General features: G+C 37.1%; 3 protein-coding genes across 3 annotated transcripts; 1 reads left to right on the plus strand and 2 right to left on the minus strand.

Annotated features, from left to right (window-relative positions):
- The first annotated feature begins 1,498 nt into the window (after nucleotides 1–1,498).
- On the plus strand, nucleotides 1,499–3,247 carry foxi3a (forkhead box I3a). The gene is made up of 2 exons (XM_056731842.1): nucleotides 1,499–2,156; nucleotides 2,317–3,247. Exons 1-2 carry the CDS (start codon nucleotides 1,604–1,606, stop codon nucleotides 2,826–2,828), a joined length of 1,065 nt encoding a protein of 354 aa, XP_056587820.1. The 5' UTR covers nucleotides 1,499–1,603; the 3' UTR covers nucleotides 2,829–3,247.
- An 11,729-nt stretch (nucleotides 3,248–14,976) lies between these two features.
- On the minus strand, nucleotides 14,977–16,335 carry nhp2 (NHP2 ribonucleoprotein homolog (yeast)). Its single transcript, XM_056731885.1, has 4 exons — nucleotides 16,069–16,335; nucleotides 15,803–15,872; nucleotides 15,587–15,692; nucleotides 14,977–15,490 (listed from the first exon to the last, which is right to left on the minus strand). Exons 1-4 carry the CDS (start codon nucleotides 16,220–16,222, stop codon nucleotides 15,365–15,367), a joined length of 456 nt encoding a protein of 151 aa, XP_056587863.1. The 5' UTR covers nucleotides 16,223–16,335; the 3' UTR covers nucleotides 14,977–15,364.
- A 62-nt stretch (nucleotides 16,336–16,397) lies between these two features.
- On the minus strand, nucleotides 16,398–20,775 carry grpel2 (GrpE-like 2, mitochondrial). The gene is made up of 4 exons (XM_056731884.1): nucleotides 20,605–20,775; nucleotides 17,900–18,059; nucleotides 17,575–17,656; nucleotides 16,398–17,474 (listed from the first exon to the last, which is right to left on the minus strand). Exons 1-4 carry the CDS (start codon nucleotides 20,679–20,681, stop codon nucleotides 17,140–17,142), a joined length of 654 nt encoding a protein of 217 aa, XP_056587862.1. The 5' UTR covers nucleotides 20,682–20,775; the 3' UTR covers nucleotides 16,398–17,139.
- Between the last annotated feature and the right edge of the window lie 1,973 nt (nucleotides 20,776–22,748).

The following is a 22,748-nucleotide window of genomic DNA, read 5'->3' on the forward strand; positions in this document are numbered from 1 at the left end:
GCACTGGCAACCTGTGTTTTCTCGTTCTGTTCAGACTTCTCACTCTCTCAAGGGAAAACGCAGGTCAAAGTTTCCCCTTGATGCATTCACGACAATCAAACTGTCATCGTCCATGCTTACAACATAATGGTGTACAAAGGAGATTCAGTTACATGACTGGAATGATTTGGCACAGGACGTCAAAGCTATAATCATAATCCCGATTACATGATGGCCTGTTCTTGGAAAACGTAACATAAAACATAACAAAACACACAAAAAACATTAAAAGCACGTTTGCAGATTGCACAGATACCCTGAGGACATCAGATTCGGTTATGATCGATACTGCAAGTGCTCGCACACAGTTTTCTTCTCGGCAGTTTCCAATCTCTATTTTCTCAGGTGACATGTATTTTTAAGGACATTTTATACAATTCTGTGTTTTTATTTTTTTACTTTTTATTTTAACTTTCTCTCTTTTATGTTAATGTACCAATTATAAGTCAATGGTAAATAATAAAAATAACATTGATGTAGGCACCACTTTCAAACATTACACGCCATACTTTAGAAACAATGAACCCAAATTGCAAAGTTATATCGTCTATGGTCTAATGGGGCTTAAACAGCCCACGGCCTCGAGACAGCAGGTGAGTCTCTGGCGCGTGTTGAGATGGGTGGTGCTCGCGCGCGCTGTATAATGCAAATTGCGATTCAGACACGAACGGCTCGAAATTAATTCATATTAATCATATGTATACTGTATCACAGGGGTGCGTGAGACACGTTTTCAGTGATTTTAAAATGCGCAAATTATGAAAACGTACAACAAATGAATTAAAAGTGTCTTTCATATTACGCACATGCAATAGGTTACGTGTTTTCTAATACCACATCAACCACGTTGATAACACTTGTTGGCTTTCCTGCCTTTTCATTAAAGAACATGAAAATTAATGACTTTACTACTAGTAAACATAGTTTTTTTTTTCGCACAGTAAACACAAATTTACATGGACCATATCGTAACGATGATGTGGTAAAACATAGTAAAACTAAAAAAAACTAAAAATTGATTTATAGCATTCACTTTTACAAATACAACTATGATGTATTTCTTAAGGGGAGTGTGCTTTTGAAATGCTTAAGTTAAAAAAATGCTCAAGCTAAAACTTTTAGGTGCAAAGTAGGATATTGTGGTTTGGGGTAAATTAGGTAAAAGCATGACCAATCGTTTCAAATTGATTATATTTATAATGTAAATACATTAAGCGGTTATGGTTTTTATTTCAGGTTAAATGGAATATAATATGTACATTCTTCTTAGGAATTTATTCAAATTAATCCATCTTCACTCATGAAACTTAACCTATCCCACTGATATTTTTATCCCCACCCCCCCTCCCCCAGAGGGGCCATTCTACCCCCACACAAATGAGGGCTAAGGTGTGACTGTAGCAGCCAATCAGGGCAGAGAGGATGTTCCAAAACTTGTATAAATTCTTCAGGTGAAACAGGTGTCAGGTTGTGATGCACCTGACCCATCTACCTGTGTCAGACATAGACACAGAACGACACAAGGTGTTTTCTCCATCCTGCTGAGAGAAGAAAAACGGACAACATGACGTCATTTGTACCCCAAGCCCTTTCCCCCCAGTTCCACAACATGGGGCAGGAATCTCTGGACTACAGCCTGTACAGCGACAGCTTCTACAGTGCTCAACCGTTGCCGAGTCCACAGCAAACCCTGCCGTCGGCTCATGACTTTGGAGACTATGTCAGCCCGGCCTCGAACCCTTACCTGTGGTTCAATGCACCTGGGCTCAGTTCAGCTCCCGGTCTTAGCGGAGGGCCTCAACATTACAATATGACAAAGCCTTATTTACCCACAGGAAAACTTGGAGGGACTGAAAGCAGCTTTGGATGGTTTTCAATGCCTTCCCAAGAAGATCTGATGAAACTGGTCAGGCCTCCCTATTCGTATTCAGCACTTATTGCGATGGCAATACACGGAGCCCCCAACCGTCGTCTCACTCTCAGTCAGATCTACCAATACGTGGCCGAAAACTTTCCCTTTTACAACAAGAGCAAAGCCAGCTGGCAGAACTCAATCCGACATAACCTATCGCTCAACGACTGCTTCATGAAAGTGCCCAGAGATGACAGCGATCCAGGTAAGAACACATTTAAAGTTCTTTTTGTGGGGTTTAAGATCATATTGACCCATACTTTCTCATTTCTAAATTAAAATGCTAATTCAAAAAAAAAATTGAACTTTAGATTTAGCAGAAATAACAAACGACTTAAAAAATGGCTTTTGCTTTATTTCTGCAGGCAAAGGTAACTATTGGACCCTCGACCCAAACTGCGAAAAAATGTTTGATAATGGCAACTTCCGTCGCAAGAGGAAGAGAAAGTCTGACCCTCTGGCCGAAGACGAAGGAAAGAGTTATTCCGGAACAGACTCTGATCTCAACAGTCCCAAAGATGACACATCAGAAAGAGGAAACTCTCCCGTCACCACAAGCTCAACTCCCTGTCTCAATGGCTTCATAACTCAGATGGGGGATGTGGTTTCAGGCTCCGGTAGAGACACTCTCCTCCCGCTTTTGGATGGAAGCCACAGAGCTTCTCCAACCGGGGTCCACGGGTCATACTCTCCAAACGCTACCGTGCCACAATGGGACACCCACATCCCTCCCCCTCTTCAATCCAACATATCCTCCTCACCCAATCAGTACTCAAATAGCTATAGTGACTCCATTCTCAACCAGTTCACCAGTCAGGCCTATCCCATGATGGGCTCGTCTGACTTGCTGTATGCGAGAGAGGGAACAGAGGTGTAGTGCCTAAATGCTCTGGTGGACAAAATGCTGTCGGGCATCAACTGTTGGTGCAGTCACTTGGGAGAGCAGCTGGCCTACATTGTGAGTCAAATTCCCGCAGAAGTGTGGTGCAGATCTGAGTGGATGTGGAGGTGGTTATCCTCTCTGTTGTGGCTCTTAGGCTCACTTGTTGACTCTTGGCTTTCTCTGTGCAGCTGAAAAACAATGATCCCAGAAAATCTCCCAATCTCATTTGTTGTGTATTTTTTGGAAAACATTTCCAAACTGAAAGTTAAATGAATCTGAACGTTAAAAGAAATGCACTGACTTTTGTCATAAGTATGAATTTGTATTCATTTTGTCCGTTGTTTAATATTTTGTATTTGTATATATTTTGTGACTTAAATTTATAATGTATTTGCGAAAATAAAACTGCATCTTTAAAAAATGTCGTCTCTTTATTGCGTTTATCATATTAAATTTAGTAAATTCTGTATATGTGACCCTGGATCAAGAAAACAGTCTTAAGTAGCACTGGAACATTTTTAGAAAAAGACAAAAATACATCGTATGGGTCAAAATTATCAATTTTTCTTTTATGCTAAAAATCAGTAGTATATGAAGTAAATATCATGTTCCATGAAGATATTTTGTATATTTCCTACCTCAAATATACGAAAACTTTATTTTTGTGAGTGGATGGCCTGCTACAGTGCCCCTGATTAAAAAACTTCAAAGGCAATGTTCTCAATATTTTGCTTTTTTGCACTCTCAGATTCCTGAGTTTTAAACGGTTGTATTTCGGCCAAATATTGTCTTATTCTAACAACTCATACATCAATATAAATCTTATTCATTCATCTACCAGATTATGTAAAAATCTCAATTTCGAAAAATTCACCCATAAAACTGGTTTTGTTGTCCAGGGTCACATATTGGGAAATGAATTTGACCGTAATTTACCAATAAAAAATAATCCAGGGTTATTTTTAACCAATGGTAAAGCCAGTACACTGTAAACCAAACTTTTAGAATTAAAATTAACCCATGCTGGCTTGCATAAACCCATTGTTGGGTCAAATATTAACATTTTCTGGATTGATTTAAAAGGACGGTTCACCAAAAAATGAAAATTCTGTTATTGTTTACTCACCATTGAGTTGTTCCAAATCTATACAATTTTTCCTACTATTGAAGCCAGGGTTCAAAGATCTGTTTGGTTATAAGCATTCTTCTAAATATATTTTCTGTCTTCATCGGAATACATTAATGCATTTATTCTGTCATCTCTCACATTTTAAGGGATAACAGAATTTTTCTTTTAGGGTGAACTGTTCCTTTAACCCGCTGGTTGGGTTTGTCTCAAGCATTTACAGTGTAGAGTTCAAAATCAAATTATAACCCACATTTGAAACATAGATGTTGACTCTAAGGTAAATCAAAACCATCAAACGGTGAAAATAAACACAAGTTTTAAAGTTCTGGTTTTTACGATGACAACAGAGATGCAAATGTAGCACAACACTTTCACCCATATCTCAGCCCGGTTTATCATTTAGTGGTTATCAAGATGTGAATGTCAACGTGTGCAGCTCCGTTAAGTCGAAACTGCCTGCTATCTGTCAAAACAGTCAGTGATCCATCCCACACAAGAAGTGAGGTGGGGAGGGAGAACTCCAAGAGGAACCGTTAAACAACACACCTTAAACCTAGCAGAGACTAAGCTGGGAAAGAACAAGATGTAATTGTCAAAGTTAAGACTGATCCTCAGAAAAGGGGAGAAAGGGGAGCAAAGGGAACAACAAACACAATCAGCTCATGCGTGAAATGACAAGAATTCTTATAAACTAAGAGAGAGCGTGAAATGACTGTCACCTGAGTTGTCAAAATTACCTGCTGTGTTTTTATAGCCACTGACCCACAGTAAAGGAAATGTGATGCAGGAATACAGCCAAAGAAACCGTTAAACAACAAACACTGTTTTGACAGCACAAGGTGCAAAAAAAAACAAGACGATATATGAAACAAAACTTGTTCCTCAGGGTGTCAAAGTCGTTCTCTTTGGATGCAAACAGCTCATCAGACGAAAGAAAATATTCCATGTAAGATTACGAAGGATCTGAACCAGAGGTAGCGATCTACAATCCAGAGCATGAATTTATTTAAAAGCTTCTTTTGCAGGGGTTCTCAACCTTTTTGACTCCAAGGCCCCTGATAGTATTCAACAATATTCAAAGGCCCCCTCCCACTCACAAAACCTCAAAATTTCTACCCAATAAAATATTTTAGAGCTTAATATTAACTAAAAACAATATTGTTTTCTTTGTTTTGTTTTCTAAATAATTGAAAAATTGGTCATCTCGAGGCCCCCTTGGAAGTCAGCTGGGGCCCCGCCCCCCTGTTGAGAACAACTACTTTAAAGTGACCCAAAAATGGAAATGTTTTTATTATTTAATCACCTGCCTGTCGTTTTAAATCTGTACGACTTTCTTTCTTCTGCAGAACACAAAAAATATATTTGGAAGAATTTTGGTAACTGCACAATGGCGGTACCCATTCACTTCTATTGAATGGATACAAAACCAATGTCAATATCAAGTCAATGGGTACCGCCATGGTTTGGCTACCAACATTCTTTAAAACATCATCTGTTGTGCTCTGCTCAAGAAAGGAAGTTATACGGGTTTAAAATGATGAGAGAACAAGTAAATGATGACCGATTTTTTTTTGAATTATCCCTTTAATTCATGAGGATTCATAGGATGGGGAATTGTGGCTAGTTCTATTTTATTAATTGTGCAATCTAACTCCTTTACTCCCTGAGGCAGTGAATCTACTGACTGACATTCACATGAACATCTACTAAACACAAGTAAAGGTGATATGGAGAACGTACTGCTAAGTACTTTCGAAAGTGCATGTCGAGACTTGGGATAAAAGATGCAAATTTTAATAGCAAATTAGCATAAGAGGCAAATCCCATATTTTTTATATTCCATATTTTAATGTTAAATATAACTATAAATATGTAAAATTATGATTTAACATTATATCTACCTAGCCTGATAATATAGTTTCATACACATTTAGTGTGCATGTACTTTTGGACGTTAACATTTTCTAAAAATGAAATTGATGAAGATAATTACTTAATGGTTATTGTAACCGTTTAATCACAATATATAAAAAAAAAATTATCAAATAATGCTATCAGTCAAATTCACTTGTAAGTGTTTATTTTATGTTTTCCCCTTTTGTGGCCAACAAACTACACTTTTTTCTTTTGATGAACACAACGAAAGACATTTGGAAGAATGCTTGTAACCAAACAGTTCTTGGCCACCATACCATAGTAGGAAAAATGACAATGGTAATCAAAGGTGCTCCAGAACTATATGCTTCCCTTCATTCTTTAAAATATGTGTCCCTGGACGACAAAACTATCTTGAGGGTACATTTTTCGAAATTTAGATATTTCATCTGAAAGCTGAAGAAATAAGCTTTTTATTGATATACTGTATGGTTTGTAAGGAAAGGACACTATTTGGCGGAACAACAACTGTATACAAAGCTTGAATCTGAGGGTGCAGAATAAAATTAATATTGAGAAAATCGACTTTGAAGATGTTTATTTACATTTACATTTATGCATTTGGCAGACACTTTTATCCAAAGTGACTTACATTTCATTATCCTATACATTTTTACATAGGTATATGAAATCCCCTGGAATCGAACCCACAACCTTGCTTTGTTAACCCAGTTCTCTTACCACGGAGCTACAGGAAAGCTGTATCTGAGACACTGTAGCAGGCCACTCATTCACAAAAAGAAAGTTGTTATACTGTACATTTACGGTAGGAAATTTATAAAATATCTTCATGGAACACGATCTCTACTGAATACCCTAATAATTTTTGGCAAAAAGAAAAATCTGTCATTTTTACCCCTACAATGTATTTTTGGCGATTACTAAAAATGTTCCTGTGCTACTTAAGACCACGGTCACATATGTTCTTTTGTTTTCAACAGATAGGACATTTGTAAAGCAATATAACCAAATATTGTGGTCAATGGTGGTCAAGAATTGTTTGGTTTCAAGATTTCTTCCAAATATCTTAGGCACAACATGTTAAACAATTAAAGTGTTTCTTCTACCTACCTACTATTCTATACATCAAATTCTACTCTATACATACAATTCTATAATTTTCTTTTCTAAATATGAAAATATTCCTGATTTGATTTTAAATGATATATACATTTGTATGTGCTGTAACCCTATAATGAACTCTAATAACGCCGCCTATTTGTGTGTACTTGCATGAATGACCTTTTTTACAACGATGTTAAAGTCTAAATGGTCAAGATTTATGGCCGCTTAGCAGCAAGAGTACAACAGAAGGACACAGTCAGCCCAGTCAGTGCTGATATGTAGAGATGCAACATCCCTCTGTCTGTAACAGAGGCCCCTCCCTCCAGCGTTCTGTCCCTGCTTCAGGTGTTTGTGGTCAAAACACACAATTCAGGGTCTCCGCACAACAAATTGGCACTACATTTAGATGTGTCACTTTAATCTAATCGATAGAATCTAACAACACAGAGAGTGTGCCGTGTGTTTATAGCCAGGTGCCTGCTCAGCTGCTGCTGTCTTCTACTGCTCTGATCTAGATCAGATATGCCTGTGGTTTGTTGATACTGTAAGAATGCTCGAGTCTTTTTACAGTAGGCCATACAGTGAACCACTGAATGTAGAATTCTCACATCATTTTTCTCACTCTCATAATGTGATGTCATATTCAGACTTCTAAATGGTTGCAATTAACATGCATCATACCTCCGTGTTGGTGAAATTGTGGTAATAATGAAAGGTGTGCTATCAAGAGGTCCTTCTCATTCAAATCAATTTAATGTAACAAAGATCTCGGTCTTGGCGTCTGTGCATGACAACAGAGGCCCCATGATCACCAGGTCATCACAGATTCTCTGATAAACCTGGCATGTGCCACATATACACACAAACACAGGTCTGCACCTTCAAAACGTCGCCCCACCTTCATACACAAGTTCCTTCATCTCCATTCACACACACAATAGCTTCAATGCTGTCTGGCCTCGTCGAGCTGGCTGCTCCATTGAGATGTGCGAATTCCAATGAGCTGTCTCTTGTCCAACGACAGTGTAAGTGTGCCTGCTGTTTACCGACACATGCCACATCAATAGGCCAGTGTTGTTTGTAAATAAAAGGCCTGATGGGGAGATAGATCGAGCCAACCTGATTAAAGATGCCCCATGGCCCCGTCAAATACAGGTGTATTCCATTTGAACAGATGTTAATGAGAAGATGATGTTCATGGTCAGGTTTAAAACATAAGGAACATACCAATAGATTAAAATTATGGGACAAACTGAGAAAGAAGGTGAGTAGCTAGTATAGTTTTTAATCTGATTAGGCAACACACTTTTAGTCAGTTTTTCTATACAAAATCTGAAAATCATTTTACAACAGTGGTTGTATTAACGGCTAGCTAAGTATTATCCCTTACATGTACACGTTTTGCTTTTAGCAGGTACTCAAAGGCAAACAGACAGCAGCGGAGGTGAGACATATATCACACAGAGAGCCGCTGGGACACACCACAACGGTGCTTTCAAACTGTACATATTCTGAGAACTTAATTTGAAGTGTGTAAATATGGATTTCTTTTACATGCTTTCCCAACTGATATTTTTTGGCTGTTGGTCATTCCCTATTTTGAGCACATTGGTTTGAAGAAAAACCCCAACAATTCTGGGTAAATGTCATGTTTATTGATGAACAGATTTCAAGGTTCAGTTATAACTCGTGTCTGCACAAAACTGGTACATTGTTTTCAAGTGACACAGCAATCCGATGCATGCATCGCCTTAGGACACAGTGTGTGTTTTTCATTCATCACAGCCCTACAGTGCTCGCAGACATAAAGCTTGTCTAACTTGGGTTGTATTCAGTATTTTTATTTTAAGTAAATGCAGTGACAGACTTTTGAAGGGAAAATGTTGCAATAAAATTCCATTTGCTTTTACTGCCTGTCTGGCTTTAATACCAAAAATACATAACATGGGGATTGAGACATTCTTCAAAAGGGCATTAAAAGTGTAAAACTTCTAGGCTATTTAGCACAGCTGTCCTGATGAAATAAAACAAATGGCTGTTTTTATAATTTATTCATTATATAAATATATATTTAAAACAGATTTAATCTGTATACATAATTTTTGCCTGAATAAATAATCACAATATAAACTAAATAATTATCAAATCATTCAATCATGCAGATTTTGATTTGAGCATGAACAAATATCCCTTTCCCTACACCAAATTAATAACATTTTATTTTATGATTATAATTCAATCTCAATAGATCACAAAATAACTGTGAGTCCTTTAACTTAAACAATGTTATTTGATCACAATAAATGCAGCCTTGATTGTATATTAAGACTACCAAAGCAATACAATCTGACAAAAAGATTTCCTGGCATAGTACATTTCTAATTACGGCACACAATCCATCCATAAATCTGACATATACAGGATAAAACCACATACTCGTTCAGAAAACACATTACTGTGTAAGGCATTGAACTAAACATTAGTCCTCAATGAACAGGCTTCTGCCCCAGCATGCCTCATTTTCGTTGGCTGCTTGTTGGACCCCTATGTCCCAGTTCTCTACCCCTATTGAGCTGCACCAGTCCCACGGGTTTTCCCAAGGACGCTTGTAAAAAAAACAAAAAAAACTCTCACACCTTCAGACCCATTTTGTGACAGTCGGCGTGAGTCTCAGTCTGCCGTGGATTTCACCGTCTGGCCAAAGGATTACATTTACTTTGTGTCAACAGAATTTGTTCAGTGCCAATAAATGATAACACCATTCTCGAAAACACCTTCATCTAAATAAACAGCAAATAGAGATTTCATGCAAACTAACATGGTGGGTCATAAGGTCATAAGGTATCACACCATCAAATCCTTTTGTTTTCCTTCAGGGTTATAATCCAGATAAACTAACTGTATGAAATGTGACTGTGAAGTTGAATTTGATTTTATTATACAACGCAGCCATTGCATTTAACATATGTTCGTATATGTTTTAAAATCTCTTTCCATTCTTAAGAAACACAAATGAGACACTAAACAATCTGAATGCTCAGAAAGATTTCTTACTGGGGTCTTTGCAAGTCTGTGCAAGCGTGTATGCGAACGTTGGTCTCTGTTTGACCCTGAAATGCAGCGTCTCATTTCCATATTTTATATCATGTTGAAAAGGGTTTTGTTTGAAAGTCATAAAATCCACAGAAGAAGAGCATTTGGATTTACAACAAATCATTTGAACAGGATCCCAGACGGATATTTGTGTTCGTTTTTCCCAATAATGAACGGTGGTCTTCTGTTGCAGCCTGTGGCGTATACGGTGTGTGATAAATCAGAGAAGTACAAGAGTCACAAGCATCACTTTCTCCAAACGTCTAGTTCACATGCACCACCAACAACATGGCTGCGAGCCATTTATTTAACATCCAAAACCATAAAACTATTTATGGTTTTCATGCAGTTTTCAAACAACTTTCAAGCTCTTTTAACATTTTATGCAAGGGACTTTGCATGTCTGCTAGGAACATTTCCATAAATTCCTCTTAGGCTACTAACAAGAAGGATTGACTTCATTCTTCAGTGTTTGCGTCTGTAATTTACATTTAAATCTTATGTAAAACTTTTAATGTCATTTTTTACTTTTTGGAGAACATCTTTTGGTTGCTCAACGGGATGAGCTTCGATCCAAATGCTTGTCAAAGAGTTTATCAGTTCAATAGATGCTTATCACCAGCAGTTTATCGTTTATTATTGGAGGGTTTTTTCATGTTAGACCCGTTAGATTTCTGCACCGATCTTCCAGTGGGCGTGGCCAATGCACTCAAGTGTAAACTAGATGACAAAGCTGACAGGAGTTTATGAACTGCAAAGCTGTCAAAGGTGGAGAACATGCCCCCACAAGCCCCCAGTGAAAGGAGAAGGGATCGCCCCAAGGCCGACCCGACACCCCAATAACCTGATACATGCACATATTAATTAAAGGCTTTAGAACACAAGCAAAAATATCACTGTTATCCAAACAGAGTTTAGGCAGCAGCTTTTTATAGATCCTAAAAATAAATTGTGATCTAGAGAAATTTTGTCCTTTAAACAATGAGCTCAAAGCCATTCATACATTATTCACTGCCCTATAATCTTTCAATTACATGTCCATGCCTCTTTTCCTTTTATTTAAATATATGGCCTACCTCTACTATGAGCAGTTCAGCTCGACAGACGAGCCTTTAACAGTTTTATACTCAAATAATGTTGATAATATTATTTTACAGTATTAATGTTTATTTATAATATTAAAATAGCACAAAAGAGATTTATTGTTATTTTTAACAACATTTTTGCCCACACACACCAAAGAACACATGCCCACGTTTGTTTGTCAACTATCCAAGTGCGTTAACATGTGAATTTTAAGAGAATACATTAAAGAAAATAATAAACGAAATTAAGAAGTAATTTATATATTTTTGTAAATATGTATTACAACATTTAATAATAAACATCGTAATACAGTTATTTTTTACATAAAAAAATTAAAATGTGCCATTTACCAATAAAAAATAAAAATATTTTCATCATTCATTTACCCTCCTCTTGTTCAAATTTTTTTTATGTCAAACACAAACAAACATATTTTGAGAAATGTCTCTGTGGTTTTTTGTCAATAGGAATGGAAGTCAGGGGGTCCAATATTGTTTGGTTACCAACACTCTGCAAAATATATTTTTTTGTGTCTGCATGAGAAAGAAAGTCATAAAGGTTTGAAAAGAGATGAAGGTGAATAATTGATTAAATAATTTTCATTTTTGGCTGAACTATCCCTTGAGGTTTTATGTAAATGTTAAATTCTGTCTTCACCTTACATTCGGTTTTTCTTTCTTTGAGGTGCTAACAGGGGAGATAACTCCAGCATGTCACTCCACAGAGTCAGTGGGTAGAGGCAGTCTGATGGTTTGCCTGCCTCACGCCCCAGGCTCAGAATTATTGCTCAACAGAATACTATGAAATCAGTAGATCTCCAGCTACACCTGCTTTATCACCAGCACCTGTCTGAAATAGAAACTATCCCAAACATTTGAAAGAAAAGGATGGGCCACACGAGAACGAGAGCGTGCGTAGCCCTGGCATATGGTAGCAGCAAATGCTACAGTTATATAGCCGGCGGTGAGGTCCAAAGCATGGTGCTGATTTAGACATGAACCGGTTGTAGCTGGCAGGGTGGATCAGGTGAAGTGGGTTAGAGGTGAGCAGAGCCCAGAAGGTGTTGAGGTGGCGCGTGCTTATGTTACAGAGGGTAAGTCAGGCAGCAGGTGATTTGTTGACACCCTAAACATGGGCAAGGTTAGTGCCAAGCCAAAAAAAGACATTTCAAGTTAGGATACTGAGAAAAGTAGATGAGCCAAGACCTGAATCCATCAAAGGATCGGCATATCCAACTCTAACAGCCAACTTGGTACGTTAAACATGTCAACAGAGAAATAATAGAACGGAAAAAAGACAATGTGTGAAGATATAGGGGCAGACAGAGGTGAATATAAAATGATGGAAAAAGTGCGGAAGAAAATCAACACAGTGCTTTCCTTTAACAAGCCAAACTTTTCTTTGGTTCTGTGCAATGTATTAGATGCGATGCCTAAACAATTTGTATATTATTATTATTATGTAAAATAAGAATATCATAGAGCCTTAATTGAAGACTTGGGCCTGTAAGACTTAAAAGTGGTAGAAATAGAAATATATTTTTGTTATTAATAATAATGATAATAACAACGACAACAATAATACAATATTATTGTCACGGAATGATGCCACAGACTGATTTTAAATTCCCAAAAGACACCTTTAAGAGATATTAGGAAGTCCCACAGGTAACAAGAACACATATCACTTTCATTAACGGACAAAGAACAAAAAACCACTGAGTGTATATGTAGTCCTTGTGATGAGCATGATTGATGGCAGGTGTAGTGATTACAAAGGAGGGACTGGTGAGGGAGCATGTATTATTTTTTTCAGTCTGACAGGCCCAAGTCTTCCATCAAGGCTCTATATGATACTGTTAATATATTCTGATTCATGCATATTAACTCTTTCATGCCTAAAAGTCACTACAGTTTAAACAAAACAAAAAAGAATACTGTCTACTCAAGTGCACATTTGAAAATCAAAAAACTGATGTATAAATGTATGCATAAAATACCTTTTTAACAAACCACACAAACTGAGGCATCATTCGTGGGTGTAGCACAAAAAGTTCAGCTCCATACCCATGCTTACTAAATAAGATTAGACATTTGTGCAGAGCAATAACAACAGCGATGCTAACTTTACCAAGCACCTCTAACTGGTACAATGCAGGCAAAATAATATCACACCTCTAAAATAAACCCGTTTTTCTCTGTCCTTTCCTTGTGGTTTATTTATATAGTGCCTGCATTAAACACTGGCCACACATTTGAAGTGTGTACACTTAAACATGGCTGAACTCTAAAGCTTGTTTGGTGTCACCAACCCCCTGGACACAAGTGACTCATGCCAGATCCTTGATGGATACCTGCTGTTGGGAGTAAACAGGTGAGCACATAGTTAGGAATGTGGCCCATAGGAAGGACGTCTATATGTCCCTGTTATTAACCTTCTTTACGCCCCACGAGTATATACTGTTTCTGTGCCGTTTAGCTATTCATTCGAACGAATATACAGTTCCATTAGCTAATGTCTGAATTTTGTTTTATGATAAAGTGCTCATTATTAATAAAAATTTGTTGAAAAAAAAAAACTGACAATTTAGTTAAATTTCTGTATTGCTGAGCATTGTTGTCTGTTTCCCAGTGCTTTGGTTCCATTAATTCCTCCAATCTCAAGTCCTGGTCAAATAATAGATTTATGTTCCAGTCCTTAAGAACAAGCAAGACAATGTAATCCAGTTTAATGATAGAGTGTAAACCTAAATAGGCTATTGTCCATTCGCGCTGTAGCCACCTTCACGGAGACAGCGGCTGTAGTCCAGGTACACTCTTCTGTGAGGCTCAGACACACTGAACTAAAAAAACTCTCTCCTGTGCTTTTATACATGATTTGTGAGTAATATGTGCCAAAATACAACAAACATCATCAGAGTATGATCATTTCACCATTAAATATTTAAGATGTCAACACAGACAAGCAAGCACCAGAAATCTGGGCCCGGTGAAAGGAAAGACACTTACTGTGGGGTCTGTTTCAACACCTAACATACACTGTGTTGCTTCACTAAACAAGACGCTCAATGTCACTATGGTCTTATTCTGTAACAGGTATGTTTGAAGTAATTGTAAATGTTAAAAGATTAAAAGATTAAACAGAATTGTTAATGTATTATATCTTTATTAAATATTCACTGTTTGGCAGGCACTTACAAGTTGGAAGAATATTGGCCTTTGTGTTACATGAAAAGCAGAACTGCTGATGTAATGGATACTAAAAAATGGTTCATAGAGTAAAGCAACGTTGAATGGCCCAGCATATAGAAAGATAATATCGCCACCTTGTGGACATTGGTGGTTAAGACAAAATCTAATTTTCAGTTTACTGCAGATAAGATTGAATGCGAAAGAGCACGTACGTCTTATTTATATTCTTCTTAACAAATAACTGGTACTTAATTATGAGATATCTGTCAGTTAATTATTCGAAACAGTTCCTATTTTAATATTTTTAACAGTATTTGAAAATTGCATTATAATTACGACCGGTTAAATGACACTTCATAATATTTATCATATTTAACTTAGTTGTCAGATTGCAGTAAAGTGTAAACTTGTATGACTTTCTATGTAACATACAAGACATTTTGAGAATAGTCCCAGTAATTTTGTGTCCATACAATGGAAAATAATGGGGGCGAGTGTTTTGTTGGGATTTACAGAAGAAGAGTCAAACAGGTTTGTAATGACATGATGGAAATGTTTTATTTTGTATTAAAACAATAACAAAAGAACTGTGACAGTCATCTCATCATCATTTGGAAAGGAATAAACCACAAACAATGAAGCGTATTCAAAAAAGAAAATATTTTCACATCCCTTAGAGCCTTCTGTTAGGTCAATTCCATCAAAACTCTGTCATTCAAACAAGCACTTTTAAAAAAAAAAAACAGATGGACTGTTGATCCAGATGAAACGGAGATCTAGAATGCCACATATTGAAAAATACAATAGACTGAACAATGGTTACATCTACTGTCCTCCATTTATTGAACATTACAGACCATAAACCATATCTGTGCATTTGTTCAGTTTCCTTAAATTGAAAACATCTTAAAGGAGAACAATCCAGAGTTTAAATCACTGATATGATTTACATAAACATGATGCACCCACACTGATGCGATCCATTCAATCATTCTTTTAATACTCAAAATAAAAAAGCTTTTTAAGAGTCCTTAAATCGGTTTGGGTAGAGATGAGACATCTTCCACACATTCATCATAAGCTTGTTTATAATCATCATGGGGTTTGATCATGATGACACATGTGGGTCGCTTGGAGCCAGCAGAGGAACCCAAATCCTATACAAAGATTAGAAAACACACAAACAATTAAGCATAAATAAAACATTATTTAAGATCTCAAACCGTATAAATAAACAAATTAAGCGAACTTACAACTTTAGATGGAACATAAGCATAGGGCAGATTTTTGTCTTCACACAAGATTGGTAAATGGCAATATACATCAATGGGGAGTGTGTCTCCAGCAAACACCACAATCCTACACAATGACAAAAAAACAATGTTAAACTTTATTAATGAGAGATTCAATTGAGTCTGGACTGATGACGTAGTGACCACTAGAACACATGAAGATTAAACCCGTCTCACCCCGTCTCTCCTTTGTTGATAAACTTCTGCACCTCTTTCACTCCTCTTCGGATATTTTTGACTTTGGAAGCTGTGGGAGGGTTGAGAAAAATATTAAAAACACCTGAGCTACATGTAATGTAAATGCACAATGTAAAGACATGATCGCCACCACGTGCAAGACTATTGAAACAAAAATGCTTACAACCATTTGTAATAGGTTAACGTTAAATATCCAGATCAAACCTGATGCTTCACGGTAAATTATGTTTAAAACAGATGTTTACCTTTCTTGACGCATTTGTAGAGCTTCTTGCTCAGTTTTCGGGACGCAAGAGGGGTTGCGATAGGGTTTATATTTGCTATTAATTCTTCATATGATTTCTCTGTTCCTGCGGTTTCCTCTTCAACGCAGTTTTTCTCTTTCTTTACCTTGGTCATATTTAAAACTTGAATTATACAAACGTGGTAAAATACCTACAAGATTTTTTTGCGTAGCTCCACAATACGCACGTGTGGCGATCCTCAACACACTTCCGCCCTTTTTTTACGCACTTCCGTATTTTGGTAGCACATGGCGCGTTACTTTAGGAAACACTGACCCCTATTGCACAGATTGAGTAAATATTAAAATTTTATTCAGTCCTCACATGCAAAACTTTTCGTTTACAACATTCACAAGCACACATTTGTAAAAAAGTTAGTTTTAGACGACTCACGTGTTCTCATTTCAAATACAAAAATAATACAATACAACAATAATCTATCAGGGCAACCTATTTCAAACTAAATAAATATATATAAATATTTGTGATGTTCATTTTTCTCTACCGAAAATTGCGTTTTCAACTTTTGATACATATATATCATATGTGCATCTCTTCGTTTATTTTTGGGGTAATGCTAAGACATTTACTTGACACATAGTAGACCAGCCAATATTATCTTTCCATTGCTTTTTTCCTTAAACAACAAATTTGCTCATCACTTACAGAAGCCACCATGACAAGGGTGTAAAGTGCATTTTCACGTCCTTTCAACATTCAAATTTGTGTTAAACAACACAACACTGATGTCTTTTTACATCTTTTTACACATTTATGAATCCCTCCAAACACTAAATGCACATTGTAGACATCTGTAAATAGGGATTTTACAAAATAAAAAAAATGGCCTAATCTATTGGAGCGGAATTAGAAAAGAAAAAACAAACAAAGTTCATAAATACACATAAATAACCATTAAATCAGAACGTAAATCAAATGTGTAGTTGTCTAGAGATGTTGGAACACTGAAAAACATACATACTAACACTATAAAAGAGTTGTTAAACATGAGACGACTAAACCAAGGCCCTGTCACTGCTCTTGCGTCTTTACAGCAATACCCACAAGGGCATGGCGAATGGTACGTCCATGCAGAATGTAGCCGTCTTGTTTAACCAAGGCTACAGTGCCTGGCTCCGCACCTTCGGCAGGACTGTGACAGACTATCTCATGCTGATACGGGTCGTACTGGCCTCCAATGGGGCTCATCTTCTCCAGTCCATGCTTGGTGAACACTTCCTGCAGCCGTCCCTGTATGTGTGCCAGATATTGTGACAGCTGCTGAGCTCCATCCCTCTCTTCTACTACTGAAGACTTCTCCAACAAGTCTGCCACCTCCACAATGTCACGACAGAAACTCTGAATCCCTGCAGGAGAAAAACAGCATATTTGGGTTATACCTAATAAAAATAAATAAAAGACAAGTTAATTTGAAGCCACAAATGGTAAGAAATCGAAATAAGTTACCAAATAATTTAGCGTCCTCAACAAATTTCTGTGTTCTTCTTCTAACGTTGTCCGAGTCCGCAATGGCTCGTTTGTATCTCTCCTGTAAAAAGCAAGAGATTTGATTAACAATCACCAAAAGCACAATAGTTCAAGTTACGTTTTAAATAAACATAATACATGTATTTTATTATTATCCCTACTCTTACTAGTGATGTTTGTACAAAAATGCACTATAATATATAATTTCAGATAAATAAATAAATATTTTTGTGGTAACAAACAGAACTTGCAGAATTTCTGAATTCAGAAAGACCGTATATATTTGGGCTATAAAGAAACTTACAGTGAGGTCATCAACCTGCTGCTCCAGTTTTCTAGCTCTCGTCTCCAACGTCCTAGAATGTGTCACAAGATGACTGTGATCATCATCGCCATCGTGCCCATGACAATCATCTCCAGCACTACGCTGCTCCGCTGCAGTGCTGAAGAAGCCTAGGAAAGACCTGTATCAAAAACAAGAGGGAAGTAGTAAGGTAATAGTTCACCCCATACAAAAATTCTCACATCATTAACTAACCCTCTTCTCATTTCAAACCTGTATGGCTTTCTTTCTACCGCAGAATACAAAAGAAGATATTCAGAAGAAAGTTGTGTACTGGAACCCATTCAATAGAAGTGAATGGGTGCCGACGCTGTTTGATCTTTTGTGTCCTGTAGAATAAAGTAAGTCGTACAGGTTTGAAATGACAAAAAGGCTGAGTAAATGATTAGAGTTTTCATTAACCTATAACGCGAGTTTTCAAATGCAGTTGAGAAATAAATTGTACAGCGTGTCCTATTATGTGAAAGCAAAATTGTAGAAAACAAACTGTTAATAATATTTTATGTTATTTTTTTATATTTATAATATAAAATACCATCAAAGAGATTTATCTTCATTGTTAGTTTTTTTTTGCTAGGTCACACCACAGGACACAAGCGGTTTATTTGTCAACTAACCATATTATAAGGACTGTATACACAACCCCTTCCCACCATGACAAGATTTTGTCATTCAGATCTGTTCTGAACGTAAAATTGTGATGAACTGTAATCTATTTATTCGTGTTCATCAACACGCTTTTCCTCTTTTTGTCGTGTCACTCAGCACAACTTTTTCACAAATTCCCATGAGACTGTGTTGCAACACAACCTGAAACTGCCTGGCGGAGCTAGTGAAAGTACACATCTGAGACGGCTCACACATTTCTTAAAGGGATAGTTCAACAAAAATATTTAATTCTGTCATCATTTACTCACCTTCGAGTTGCTCCAAATCTGCATAAATGTCTTTGTTCTGATGAACACTGAGAACGATATTTGGAAGAATGGTTTATGTGGTTCTCAACTCCAGTCCTCAGGCCCCCCTGACAGAATATTTTAGATGTCTCCCTATTGAACACCTGAACAAGTTAATGAGATAATGAAGTGATGATTGATCAATAATGATGAACAGGTGATGTTAACAAACACAATCACTAGAATAAAAACCATAATAGTGTTGAGCTTTCATTAAGTGTGGCTCTTACCCTTGATTTATTATGTTACATTTTTTGCTAGCTGAAATAGTTTGTTTCTGAAGCATATTTATAAGAGCCTGACAAAGGACAAAATTATTTCGTCCTGGTGTTGATAATAGCTGTGCAAATGTTGAGCTTTTTGATGTTGAAATGTTGATTTTTGGTGTGTCACAATATTTGTCAGACTTAAATCCCCCTCATTTGTATCTGTCTTATAACAATTTAAGAAGGTTTCATTCCAACAAATTTGTCTTTTGTATGGCTGTTCAGAAACACACTATAACATCTGATATAAAAAATAAATCAAGGGTAAGAGCCCCACTAAAGGAAACATTATGGTTTTTGAACTTATGATGTTTTCTTCAGCGATTAACATCACCTGTTCATCATTATTGATCAATCATCACTTCATTATCTCATTAACTTGTTCATGCGTTCAATAGGGAGACATCTAAAATATTCTGTCAGGTGGGGCCTGAGGACTGGATTTGAGAACCACACCAAAGAGAGCTTGACTACTACTCTGTTGAACATAAAAAACATTTGTAAGTAGGACAGCAAACTGTTCAGGGTCACATTTAACTACCATTGAATATTTTTTTTCTTATACGTGGCAATGATCTTTCTGGTTACAAGCATTCTTCCAAATATCTTCCTCCGTGTTCATCAGAATGAAGAAATGTATACAGATTTGGAACAACTCAAAGTTGATTACAATATGACAGATTTTTTATTTTTGGGTGAACTATCCCTTTCTACATATTTTGTACTTTCTACAAAATATCTGAAAGTCAACTGGTTAGCTAAAACGAAGCAACAATTTTTCCGGCCATTTAACTTCGGCATGTGGCAGAAATAAAGGAGTCTTCTCCATAGGAATGCCATAAAAAGCCCTTCATCAGGCTAAATGTTAACATTTGACCTTACCCTCAGTTTAACGTAAACAGTTGTAAAAGTAAATCACCTGGAGGACCGACGATAACACAACCTTAAGTTATGTAAACATCAACAATCGATAAAATAAAACAAGCACACGAAGAGACTGTGATATTTGTCCCACTTTCCACAATACATTACATTTCTATATACACACATAACCTTTTAAAATCGCGTTTCACACTGGTATAATAATAAAACCTTATTTAAAGAAGAAACAGATAAGTTAGTGATATTAAACGCGCCAGATGTTTTGTGATGAAGTTGTTTAGCTGAACTCCTTCAAAAGTATATTTCACACTTTTAAGATAAACACACATATAATGCGACTTATTCGACGTTTCTTACCAAATATAAAATATTTTGGTTTGTATATATCGTCGTCACACCGAGGTTTGTGTATTGACTATACCGTTAACTCGTTAGCCAGTTAGCACTTCGAAACCTCCGCACAAACACTTCTTACGATAAACTGGACTATTTCTGAGCAAAAGTCACATTTTGTAGTGTTGTTTACTAGTTTACCGAGTGATACGTCATAACGTGTTTTCACCTGGTTGCGGCACTAGATGACAACCTGCAGAAATCGTTGGTATATCTTCTCGAGACGGACAGATAGCGCACGGCCATTTCCTCAAAACTCTGTGTGTGTGTGTGTGTGCGTGTGCGTGTACGTGTGTGTTTGACTGTGTGTGGGTGGTCGAGAGCGCGTGACTAGCTGAACGCGTCACTTGGCTGTGTCTTATTTCGATAGGCTGCGTCCTCCAGAGGTCTCATTCGAAGGCTGCTACGTCATCGAGGAGTTAGCCTTCAAATGCGACCTTCTTTGAAACGAATTCGGAGGACACATGAGCTGTAATCTTAGTTGCTGGAGATTGATAACCCACAATTCTTTGCGTCGGCCTACGTCTGTTATTTGAATGAACGGCAACAGCTGCACATTCAATCTTATACGTGGTGTTTAAATGTGAACGGTTTACGATTTGTGTCACGTTCTTTAATGTGAACAGGCATGTGCAGTAAATAGGTTTAGAAGTGTTAAGTGATTTTTTAACTTTAACATTTTTAAGTAAGGCAAAACTGTATCTTTTGCTATTGTTTGCAGTAGAAAGTAACCAACTTTTAAACTCTTAAATCATGTAGAAATCATTTAAATTAATTTGACAGGTGTGCAGTGCAACGTGTTGTCATAGCAACGTGGTACTTCCTGTTTCCTTTTCTGTATATCCTTCGAAGGACTTCTTGTTTAATTCTAAGTTGAGAATCCTGCATATACCGCATCCTATAGAGTGTTCCTCAAATGGGGGTACGCGTACCCCCAGGGGTACTGCAGGGGGTACATGAGAGAAACTGACATTTGGGAATAAATAAGGAAAATCAATAAATTATGATGATAGTTTTTTATATGAAATTACGACTACACAAAGATGGGCAAAAATGAATTAATAGATTTAGATATAATAACGCTTTGACTCTTATTTCACTGTATGTTAAAGTAAAATGTTGTTGTCTGGTCAAGGGGTACTTGGCTTGAAAAATCATAAAAAGGGTGCTTAAGCCAAAAAAGTTTGAGAACCACTGCTTTAGAGGATGGTACCTCCGGAGGACACAAGGACGCAGCCTTGTGAAACGAGACACAGTTTACAGGCTGAATACGAAATATCATTCTGCCATACTATATAGTAGGCGAAAAGGAGTAGGCAAACGAATAGCATGTCCGATACCTCGGTCTTCATAAACAGCAAACGAGAATTTCCCGGCTGATGCACTATTTCTCGCGAGATTTGGACGTGCGTATACTGCTGTTGCGTCCGAATCGTCTTAATACGCCTACTTACCTACTATACAGTATGAGAAAACACAGTATGTCCTAATCCTCAGTATTCATAAAAAAGTAGGTGAGAAATTCCCGTATGTCTTACCTGTTACACTCACATTCTGAAGCTCCCAGCGACAGATACGTTAGACACTTATATATCCCATGAGCCCACGGGACAGGATAAGTTCACAAGAGCAAAGCGAAGAACTGCGAGGCAGGTGTTTTCCAAAGTGTGTATAACTAGCCAACAACGCGTTTCTTTGAGTGGCAGTCGCATTTGTTGTAGTGCTGTAGCGTAAAGTTAACCTGTGAGATGCTACATAGTAAAGTATATTTGTGATTTTGCTGCGAAAATGCAGTGTTCTAATATGTCTAAGGGGCGTTCCACGCACACACGTCTTCGAAGTAGACTTAAAGGGATAGATCAGCCAAAAACTCAAATTGGCCGTTTATTTACTCACCCTCAGGCCATCCGAGATGTAGGTGACATTTTTTCTTGAGTAGAACCATAAAGAAGATTGTTTTGTAAATCCGCAGCCCTCTCTACTTCATATAATGGGAGTATATGGGGTCCGCCGATACAAGAGTTCCTAAAGAACAAAATTCCAAAAAGCGGCTCCTAGTGTTTTTCGTAAAGTGACTCACTCGATATTTTCATAAATTTGAACGTAATTTTTTCATATTATTAGTCTTCTGTAAATCTTTAAGGTTTCATGGCTGTTTCTCAGCAAATTTGAGGTTTAGCCTCCTTCACAGATGTTCTATAGGACTAGGGTCTAGAGACTATAGGACATTTAATGTGCTTCTCCTTAAGCCACTCTTTGGTTGTCTTGGCAATATGTTTTGGGTTTTTGTCATGTCAAAGGAACATCCAGAAA

This window comes from Triplophysa dalaica, chromosome 19 (genome assembly GCF_015846415.1).
Source record: "Triplophysa dalaica isolate WHDGS20190420 chromosome 19, ASM1584641v1, whole genome shotgun sequence".
Taxonomy (NCBI): Eukaryota; Metazoa; Chordata; class Actinopteri; order Cypriniformes; family Nemacheilidae; genus Triplophysa; species Triplophysa dalaica.

What these genes read in the sequence shown, in the direction of transcription:
- foxi3a (XM_056731842.1), top strand. Translation starts at nt 1,604, where the DNA reads ATGACGTCATTTGTACCCCAAGCCCTTTCCCCCCAGTTCCACAACATG. An exon ending in CAGAGATGACAGCGATCCAG is followed by an intron (nt 2,157 to 2,316) that starts GTAAGAACACAT and finishes TTATTTCTGCAG; the next exon opens with GCAAAGGTAACTATTGGACC.
- nhp2 (XM_056731885.1), bottom strand. Translation starts at nt 16,222, where the DNA reads ATGACCAAGGTAAAGAAAGAGAAAAACTGCGTTGAAGAGGAAACCGCA. An exon ending in CTACAAATGCGTCAAGAAAG is followed by an intron (nt 15,873 to 16,068) that starts GTAAACATCTGT and finishes ACCCTCCCACAG; the next exon opens with CTTCCAAAGTCAAAAATATC. An exon ending in CTTATGTTCCATCTAAAGTT is followed by an intron (nt 15,491 to 15,586) that starts GTAAGTTCGCTT and finishes ATCTTTGTATAG; the next exon opens with GATTTGGGTTCCTCTGCTGG.
- grpel2 (XM_056731884.1), bottom strand. Translation starts at nt 20,681, where the DNA reads ATGGCCGTGCGCTATCTGTCCGTCTCGAGAAGATATACCAACGATTTC. An exon ending in TCATCTAGTGCCGCAACCAG is followed by an intron (nt 18,060 to 20,604) that starts GTGAAAACACGT and finishes TTTTTGATACAG; the next exon opens with GTCTTTCCTAGGCTTCTTCA. An exon ending in TGAGGACGCTAAATTATTTG is followed by an intron (nt 17,475 to 17,574) that starts GTAACTTATTTC and finishes TTTCTCCTGCAG; the next exon opens with GGATTCAGAGTTTCTGTCGT.